Source organism: Ptychodera flava, unplaced genomic scaffold, assembly GCF_041260155.1.
Source record: "Ptychodera flava strain L36383 unplaced genomic scaffold, AS_Pfla_20210202 Scaffold_58__1_contigs__length_828623_pilon, whole genome shotgun sequence".
In the NCBI taxonomy this organism is placed as follows: Eukaryota; Metazoa; Hemichordata; class Enteropneusta; family Ptychoderidae; genus Ptychodera; species Ptychodera flava.
The window spans coordinates 213,026-223,841 of record NW_027248380.1 but is presented as its reverse complement, the minus strand read 5'-3'; the positions used below and the strand labels follow the sequence as shown (position 1 = coordinate 223,841).

The 10,816-nt window shown below is 38.1% G+C and overlaps 1 protein-coding gene across 1 annotated transcript; it reads left to right on the top strand.

Moving 5' to 3' along the window:
* Positions 1 to 477: 477 nt before the first annotated feature.
* On the top strand, positions 478 to 1,699 carry LOC139128544 (zinc finger protein 432-like). Its single transcript, XM_070694308.1, has one exon. It carries the CDS (start codon positions 541 to 543, stop codon positions 1,531 to 1,533), a length of 993 nt encoding a protein of 330 aa, XP_070550409.1. The 5' UTR covers positions 478 to 540; the 3' UTR covers positions 1,534 to 1,699.
* Positions 1,700 to 10,816: the final 9,117 nt, after the last annotated feature.

Here is a 10,816-nt window from a genome sequence, read left to right as displayed (position 1 = left end):
TGAAGGTTTTCAAAGCAGTAACTCTCTAAAAAATCCACATCGGGACACATGAGAGTGAAAAGCCATTAATATGCAAAGTATATGGTAAGGGTTTTGCACAGACTGAAAATCTAAATGTTCATGTCCGGACACATACAAATGAAAAGCAATTCATCTGCAAAGTGTGTGGAAAATGTTTTGCACAGAGTGGAAGTCTGACATCTCACATCAGGACACATACAAATGAAAAACCTATGTCTGCAAAGTGTGTGGGAAGGGTTCTGTACGCAGTGGAGACCTAAAAGTTCACATGCGGACACATACGAAGGAAAAGCCATTTTATCTGCAAAGTGTGTGGAAAGGGTTTTACATCGAGTGGAGACCTTAAAGTTCACATGAGGATACATAAAAGGAAAAGTCATTTATCTGCAAAGTGTGTGGAAAGGTTTTTCACGGAGTGGAATTCTAAAAGTTCACATGAGGACACATACAAATGAAAAGCCATTTGTCTGCAAAGTGTGCGGAAATGATTTTGCACGCTGTGGAGACCTAAAAATTCACATGAGGACACATCCAGAGGAAAAGCCATTTGTCTGCAAAGTGTGTGGAAAGGGTTTTACATCGAGTGGAGGACTAAAAGGTCACATGAGGACACATACAAATGAAAAGCCATTTGTCTGCAAAGTGTGTGGTAATTGTTTTACACAAAGTGGAGGACTAAAGGTTCACATGAGGACACATACAAATGAAAAGCCATTTGTCTGCAAAGTCTGTGGGAAGGGTTTTGCATCGAGTGGAGGACTAAAAGTTCACATGAGGACACATACAAATGAAAAGCCATTTGTCTGCAAAGTGTGCGGAAATGGTTTTGCAGCCAGTGGAAACCTAAAAGTTCACATGAGGACACATACAAAGGAAAAGCCATTTATCTGCAAAGTTTGTGGAAAGGGTTTTGCACAGAGTGGATCACTAAAAGTTCACATGAGGACACATACAAATGAAAAGCCATTTGTCTGCAAAGTGTGCGGAAATGGTTTTGCACGCAGTGGACACCTTAAAGTTCACATGAGGACACACACACAGGAAAAGCCATTTGTCTGCAAAGTGTGCGGAAAGGGTTTTGCACAGAGTGGAAGTCTGACATCTCACATCAGGACACATACAAATGAAAAGCCATTTGTCTGCAAAGTGTGTGGGAAGGGTTTTGTTCGCAGTGGAGACCTAAAAATTCACATGAGGACACATACGAAGGAAAAGCCATTTATCTGCAAAGTGTGTGGAAAGGGTTTTGCACAGAGTGGATCACTAAAAGTTCACATGAGGACACATACAAATGAAAAGCCATTTGTCTGCAAAGTGTGCGGAAATGGTTTTGCACGCTGTGGAGACCTAAAAATTCACATGAGGACACATACAGAGGAAAAGCCATTTGTCTGCAAAGTGTGTGGAAAGGGTTTTACATCAAGTGGAGACCTAGAAGTTCACATGAGGACACATACAAAGGAAAAGCCATTTATCTGCAAAGTGTGTGGGAAAGGTTTTTCACGTTGTTGAATTCTAAAAGTTCACATGAGGACACATACAAATGAAAAACCATATGTCTGCAAAGTGTGTGGTAATTGTTTTACACAAAGTGGACACCTAAAAGTTCACATGAGGACACATACGAATGAAAAACCATTTATCTGCAAAGTCTATGGGAAGGGTTTTGCACCGAGTGGAGGACTAACAGTTCACATGAGAACACATACAAATGAAAAACATTTATCTGCAAAGTCTATGGGAAGGGTTTTGCACGAGCGGAGACTAAAAGTTCACATGAGAACACATACAAATGAAAAGCCATTTGTCTGCAAAGTGTGTGGAAAGGGTTTTGCACAGAGTGGAGGACTAAAAGTTCACGTGAGGACACATACAAATGAAAAACCATTTGTCTGCAAAGTGTGCGGAAATGGTTTTGCACCCATTGGACACCTAAAAGTTCACATAAGGACACATACAGATGAAAAGCCATTTGTCTGCAAAGTGTGTGGAATGGGTTTTGCACAGAGTGGAAGTCTGACATCTCACATCAGGACACATACTAATGAAACGCCATTTGTCTGCAAAATGTGTGGGAAGGGTTTTTCAACAAATGGACACCTAAAAGTTCACATCAGGACACATACAAAGGACAGGCCATTTATTTGCAAAGTCTGTGGGAAGGGATTTTTAACAAGATGAGATCTAAAAGTTCACATGAGGACACATACAAATGAAAAGCCATTTGTCTGCAAAATGTGTGGGAAGGGTTTTTTGCTCATATGTTCACACACGTGAGCATATGTCGCAGCGATGTCTGTCTGTCTGTCTGTCCGTGTGTCCGTGTGTCTGTCTGTCTCTCTGTCTGTCTGTCTGTCTGCCTGCCTGTTGGTCCGATATCTCAAAAACGGAGGATCAGATGAGAATCAAATCTGGTAAATAGATTGAGTTAGCAAATTGCAAGAACTGATTAGTTTTTGGTGGGTGTGGCTTGCACACTTTTTGCTCATTTGCATAATTAATGATTTTAGAAAAAACGGATATACATTAAAAACGACTGCACACAATTTGACGCGATTTGCTACAAATGTTGATCACATCAAAATATATCATTAAGGGGTGACATGAAAGATAGTTGCTAGTTTGCATATTAAATGAACTTTCCTAATTAGGGATGTATATCTGATTTTACTTGATCAAAATTGACCAAACTTGGTATGTATATGGAAGATACTATAATTTAACATACTTGAAAGTCATCAAGCATTTTATCTTCACCAATGCCTAATTTGCATATTTAATCAACTTTGCTAATCAGGGATATATATTTGAATTGACTGGACTAAAGTTGATGAAACTTTCTACATGTATTGAAGTTACTATGATACAACATTCTTGAGAGTCATTAAGCATTTTTACTGCAGCCAATTCCGAATTTGCATATTTAATGAACTTTCTTAATTAGAGATATATATCTGAATTAACTTGATTGTAGTTGTTGAAACTTGCTATATACATCAAAGATACTTTCATATAACATTATTTTAAGTCAAAAGACATTTTTACTTCAGCCAATTTCTAATTTGCATATTAAATGAATTTTCATAATTAGGGATATATATCTGAACTGACTCGATCAAAATTGATGAAACTTGCTATGTACATTAATGACACTATAATACAATATTATTGAAAGTCATTAATCATTTTCTCTTCAGCCAATTCTTAATTTGCATATTTAATGAACTGACTTGACCAAAGTTGACAAAACTTGATGCATATATTGAAGATACTATGATACAATATTATTGAAAGTCATTAAGCATTTTTACTTCAGCCAATTCCTAATTTACATATTTAATCAACCTTGCTAATTAGGGATATATAGCTGAATCGACCCGACCAAAGTTGATGAACCTTGCTATATACATGAAAGATACTATGATACAACATTATTGAAAGTCATTAAGCATGTTTTCTTCAGCCATTCCTAATTTGAATATTCAATTATCTTTTCTAATTATTGATATATACTGGGATTTACTTGATCAAAGCTGGCAAAACATGCTATGCACATTGATGATTGTACCAGGTTAAAACAATATCGAAAGTCATTTCACATTTTCATGTCAGTTAATTTATGATTTTCGTACCTAATGAGCTTTCACAGTTCTGCATATATGGCTTGAAGGAGTTGGCCAAAGGTAATTACACTTGCTATATAAAGTGGTGATACAATGACAGAAGTCAAAGGACTTAATATTTTTATTTCAGCTAATTACATATTTGTATACTTCATGAACTTTTAGAATTAATCGGCGGTGAATATTGTTCATTATACTGATCATATTACTTTCAATGAAGTTGCAAACATGTGGCAAAGGTTCAAATTTACATATAATGCAATATATAATGAAACGTGAGCATTTTCAGTTCATATCTGGTTCAACAAGGTGACACCTAAAAGTTCACATCATGACACATACAAAGGAAAGGCCATTTATCTGCAAAGTCTGTGGGAAGGGTTTTTCACGGAGTGGAGATCTAAAAGTTCACATGAGGACACATACAAGTGTAAAGCCATTAGTCTGCAACGTATGTTGTAAGAGTTTTGCACATTGTGGACACCTAAAAGTTCACATGAGGAAACGTACAAAGGAAAGACCATTTGTCTGCAAAATGTGTGGAAGGGGTTTTTTAACGAGTGGAGGACTTTGTCTGCAAAGTTCCAAATTTGATCGGTCACCGTCTCTACTCACCAACATCAACATCTGTTCAAGTGTTATTAAAACTACAACCTCTGCAAGGAACATTGGTGTTGAATTCGATGATAACTATACATTTCAACAACATGTCAGTGCCACCTGCCGTGCTATCCACTTCCACCTCCGCAAAATTGGACGCATAAGGAAATACTTGTCTAAAGATTCCTGTGCTACCCTCGTCCAGGCCATTATATCTGCAAAGCTGGATTACTGCAATTCCTTACTATATGGTTTGCCTGACGCTCAGCTTCAACGCTTACAACATGCCCAAAACACAGCAGCCAGAATTGTTACACTGACCAGGAAATCTGAACATATTACCACTGTCCTTAGGCAACTTCACTGGCTTCCGGTATCCTATCGCATTGTCTTCAAGCTTTTGCTCCTAACCTATAAAGCCCTAAATGGACTCTCCCCACTATACATCAGGAATTTAATCACGCCTCATTCTTCATCACGCATTCTCCGTTCATCTGATCAATTTCTTCTGCACACACCTAGATGGAAGATGACTTCTTACGGTCGCCGCTCCTTTTCTTCAGCAGCTCCAGTTCTTTGGAATTCTCTACCCATTGACATTAAAACCTCCGCTAACATTAACATTTTCAAAAGACGCTTAAAAAGTTACATGTTCCAGAGAGCCTTTTTATGAACTCTTAGCGCCACTGAGCATTGGTATTTACCTTTGGATATTTGGCGCTTTATAAATTTGTTAGATAGATAGATAGATAGATAGAAGTATGTGGTACGTAAGAGGTTTGCACAGTGTGTACATCTAAATGTTCACATCAGGACACATAGTGATACAAATGAAAAGCTATTTGTCTTCAACGTATGTGGGAAGGGTTTTGCAATTAATGGCTATCTAAACGTTCACATCAGGACACATACAAATGAAAATCCATGTACGTGTATTAGAATAGGACGTCCCGATAGCCGGCTCAGTTCAAAAACAGGAAAAGTGATTTCTCTGCAAGTTTTGTAAAAAGGGGGCAGAACCTTTACAGAACAACCTCACTAAACGCGGCATCTTACACAATACACAATATGGTGATTTTTTGTAGAAAAACAGACAAAATATTTACGGCCGCTACCACTGCCATTTGCTGTCAGCCATCTTGTTTTATGTTCAAAGCTATCGTTTTAGATGACCAAGCTTACGGAATCTATTCCAGCAGCTATCGTTTCCCTACCCAAGCTATCCTGCATGGTGTCAAGGCTGTGATTTTCATTCACAAGCTACACTTTCTTAGGTACCATTCGAGGATGCACTAGCCCAATAAGAAGAGTACATATCTAGTAGCTCGACTGTGAGAATTGTTTAGCTTATATGATAGTAGATGTAGCATGGCTTCCGTTGTCTGTTGTCTTTTATCTGTCATCCTCTGTCAACTATACTTTCCTTCATAGAAACTATAATTAATAGTAATTTACGTAATGAATTTATGCACCACACACTATCTCAAGGATTACTCCCAAATTTGATGAAACCACTCATACACTCGCATTTCTCTATGCTAATCATGCTAAAAATTCGGTTCATGTGGTCGATATATATGCATGCATGCATATAGGTAGGTAGGTAGGTTGGTAGGTAGGTAGGTAGGTAGGTAGGTAGGTAGGTATGCTTACAAGCTTGTCTATTTGTGTATATGAATGTATGTTTTTATGTCCACAAGATCTCAGACCGCCCTGTGTGCACTGCATCTGTATTTTGGTGTAATCTTGCCACTGGTCAGATCGCAATGACATTTCTTTCGTAGTTTAGTTGATAGTTGATTTGTGTTTATGTGGATTTGTTAAGTTTCTAGCAATATTAAATTTTGAACTTTTAGGATACATTTTTTTAATTTGCCATCGTAATGAAACATTGTGTGACACCATCCGCTAAAGTATTCTTTTGAGGTTTCTACTGATGTTTTTAAATTTATAATTTAATATATTTTTTAAAATTCGTAATGAATTAGCAATTAGTACTGTAATGTTTATTATATCTGGCATTAAACATACTGTTAAATTCATTTATAAGTCATTACAATTATTCAAAGTTTTCATGAAGGCTCCATTGAAGAGATTCATTGATTTTATTTTTTATATTTACATATCAAATTAGGATTATTTTGATGTTTTGTTTTTTTATGATTTTGATTACCGGCATACTTTTATGTCCCTAAACTATGGGTACATAACTTTTGTGATGGAATACCAATACGACATTGGAATATAAGCATTAAGCATATGATGTACACACCTCCTAGTTTTGTGAAAATTAAGAATTTGGGAAAGAATCATTGACTTTCCAGCACAGTGAATTCAGTACATTTTGTCCCCGAGGTTATCGTTCGCCCAGTTAAAGCGATGAAATTCGTTTCTTCGCTTCGATGTAGTGTGTATGTGCGATGTATGATAGTGAGCATGCGTGCGTGAGTGCTTCACGAACTCTACAACGTGTTGAGCGGTCTCAGTCAGAAAAATGTAACAACTTAGCCGGCTATTGAACCACTCTTTATTGGGAGTGGAGATTTAGCCGACTGGTTCTGTCTCTGGCCTCTCCGCTAGGCGACTGATGCCGTATGCTGTGGGTTCGAATCCGATTGAAAACTATCCGTATTTTCAATTGGATGACCTCACAACATTAGCGCATCCTGTCACCTAACGACGACATCACAGTCAAATCCGTTCGGCCAAACCCCTACCCTTGAAAAAGAATACAAGTGATTCAAAAACCAAACTAAGCTGTTAAAGTTGTTCTGACTGCGACCCCTCCACAAACTGTAGATTTCATGAAGCACTTGCACAAACATACTTGCTATTACACATCGCAAACAAACTTGATCAAAACGATGACTACATTTTAACAGGAGAAACAGATTCCCTTGCTGCCTTTGTGTAATGCACTGAGAAAGTTAACCATCTCAACTTTTAATACCTTTAAGCTTAGTCAATCGTAAAATCACTCGGTTTTCTTCTAAGCTCTGAAAACGATGGCTAGATAAATGAGGTAAGATGCTGCAATTTTTACCTTAACTCCTCTTAATTAGGGATAAGAGGGGTTTAACCTCAAAAAATGTGTTGCACACATTATAAGACTCTAATTGAGATGATGAAGAAATAAAGACGGTGGGCTTAGATTCACTTTGATCACTTTGACCTTCACGTTTTCTTTTCAATTGAAACAATCTGACATTAAATGGCCGTCTTTCTTACAATAATTACAAGAAAGTGTACCAAACTCTTTGCCAACGAGATTGAGATTTGGGATCTGATGATGTGGGAGTGTTACTTGAACTCTGTGAACTGTTGTCATTTGATTTTCTACTCTCCTTTGAAAAATTCTTGCATGAAAAGGAGGAGTTAATAAATTTCCCTGTATTGTTACGATATGAAAAGGAATGGGATGGTTTGCTGAGAAATGAAGTTTTGTGGGTCAGTGAATAATCATCAGCCAAACGTGCAGCAACTTCTAATTTATCTGCCTTTTGTTCATTGATAAATGTCTTGATGCCACTCCGAATGCACCATTGACCATGGACAATGGACCTGGTAATATATTACCTTGAATGGAAATGATTATTGGACCAGTTTAATGTCATATTTTAAATTACTCAATCATTAATGTCATATTTAAATTCTTCAATCAAAACAAGTTGTTGTAATTTATCGTATTTCTGACAGACCTTTCCAGAAGAACACCAACGATCAAACAGTTGTTCTTTTGTTCGAGCAAATTCAACATAATGTGATTTTTCGCCTTCTGACAATCCCTAAATTTCTGACGGTAAACTTCAGGCAAAAACTCATAGCCCTTGTTAATTAATTCCTTCACAGAATCATAATCTGAAGCCTGCTCTACTGACACCTGAATGTAAATGTGTCTGGCTTTACCCACCAAAGCACTCTACAAAAGTATAGACCAGGACTCACTAGGCCAATTCAGACTCCGAGCAAATTTCTCAAAATGAGGAAAATATTTGTCAACATCCTTTTTTTGAAAAGGGGAACCAACCTGAAGTGCTTTGTGATGTCAAAATTGTCTAAAGAGAATAATTTTCCTGACTGTCCGTGCTCTGAACGTTTCATTTCTAAGTGCAGTCGATGTTCTGCCAATTGTCGTTCCTTTTCTTTTTCCTCTCTAGCTTTCTCTCCTTGTCTATTTTCCATTTCTAATATTTCCTGCCTATCTTTCTCTCTCTGTCTTTCTTCCATTTGTAATTCTATTTTCTTAAATTCCAAATTTGCGTGTATTTCTAATTCCGATTTTCTGAGTTCAAAAGGTAGACTTTGGCTCAAAATTTTTTAAGGTGAATTCCTCAAATTGGCCTGAATTAACTAAATGTTTCGCAATATTGTACTGTATTTCCCTCTTGCGCATAGATCTTTTGACTTCTACTTTAAGGAAATTGGCCAGTGCAATTAGGTCGTCTTTTCTGAGGGAATCAAATGTGTCCTGATCAAGGTCCTCAATATCATCTGGTTTGAATTCCGCCATGATTAAATTTCGCTGAGTTCACAATATACAGTAGTTTGGAAAAGGCTGGCAAAATGCTGTCAAACGGCTCAAAATGTTCGTATCCCGGACGAGCCCCCAATTTTGTTACGTGACAAAAAACGAACGAAAGGTGAACTGAGCAGTTTCCGTGTAAAACGACATTTATTGAGAAAAATTAAACGAATTGCTAAGCCAGGGATAGAATACAAACTTTAAACTGTAAAAGTGTACAGGCTACTTATCTCAGCTGGGACGGCAAAGCTTCAGTCTCAGATTTGTAACAGTCAGTCGGAGAATGAACAGTCCTTTGGCTTGCAGGCTACAGTATAAATCCACAGTATAAATCCAGCGTGGCAGTGAAGGTCTTGAAAAGTCTTGAAATTAATACTGCTGGAGTTTCCAAAGACTTGAAGTAACACACAAGAGACACGATCCCAAAATGTCTGACTGCAAGCCTGCTGTCCCAGTATTTATACTCATGTGGTTCTATAAGAGCATACAAGAACAATCTAGAACTGTTATTGACATGCTAATTACTGTTCTAAAATTATCTCTCTCACACAACTAATTAAATTTCAAGAACATTCCAAACATGACTAATTGAATTCAAGTCTGTGAGGTCATGAAGGACAGTGACCTTGAGAATGTTCCAGACTAATTAAACACAGGTCATGAGTGTGTGTGGGGGGGGGGGGGAATGACCTACATAACAATAGGGAAAAAACGAAATTTTAGATTTTCAAACAACAAACAAACCCTAAAACGGTGAAATGAGAATCTGCGTGCTCAGGCTTTTAAAAGTTTGAGAGTCCGAATATCTGTTCCCGTAGCACATTCCACTGACAGTTTTAGCAAAAAGTCAAAAGTCTTTCAAACACTCTAAGTAGTACTACTGAGACGGAGGTTTACTGATTGTGAACACGGAGGGCGCTATGAAGTAAAATCGTAGTGTGTAAGTGGTTTGCCTTTCATGACATTTATCTTGTGTGTTTGATTGACGAAAGAGTCCGTTATTGTGTTGATTTATCGTGTCGCATAACGGATGGTGTAAGCTTATACTCCAATTTGACTGAATATATAAACGAGAACTAAACTTGTCACTCAAATCCGAAAAAGGAGCGATGCTGAGTCTGAAACCGATCTCTTCAGCGGTGCCACAGTATCCCTATCTGGACAAATAAAATCAGCAGAGGTACCAAACAAGATGCAGCAAGCCTAGACTTCTGACTCTAGTACCCTACCCTCACCTCTCCTAGAATCGCCGGTGTTCGACCTGAAAGCACGGAAATAAAAAAAACAAGAAACAAAACAAAAAACACACACACACCGGCCTTTGCCCTGTAATTTCTGTCTTAACCCTAATCGGAATGTGCGACTTCCAATAGGAAAGTTATGCATCTTACAGTTCATCTGTCATACGCCGACACGAATGTCAAATTTTCTTTCATATTCAAATTTCGAGTAGACGGAAAGATTCAGTCGTATCACAGTCATTTGGTGGGCCATTCTGTTTCTAGACTTGAGGTGTTTCTCGCTTCTGTACACTCGTCTATGGGGCGAATAGTCCCAGAGCTGAATAGCCCACCAAACGACTGTGGTCGTATGCGGGGGCTCCGGCACAGTGTGACCTATGACCCTTTACTGCGACTGAAGGCACACTGTACTTGGCCGCGGAAAACTCAGAAGAAAGAAGTACCGCCCACAACTAACATTACAGACTGCTCAAATATGTAAATCATGGTAGTGTAATTTGAAGATTCACCACGTGGGCTATTTACGTACATAATGACCATAATTAGAAAACGATGCAGGCGGTCTTGTTACCCTACATACTTTCAATTAACTCGTTCCTGTAAAATTTTGCTGGAGACCGGATTTCAACAGTGTGCCTTCAGACCAACGTAAAGTTGTCATCATCCTCGTCCTCATCCTCAGCCTCGGGGGTGAGGATGACGCTACAGCGTCAGCTTCATCGGCGTCAGATCCGATTATTCCCGATGCGTCTGATGGAATGATAAGTGTAAAAACGACTTTAAAAATGTACTCAAAGTTTCATATCACT

Excerpts from the sequence above, each read along its gene's own strand:
- LOC139128544 (XM_070694308.1), top strand. The coding sequence starts at position 541 with ATGAGGACACATCCAGAGGAAAAGCCATTTGTCTGCAAAGTGTGTGGA.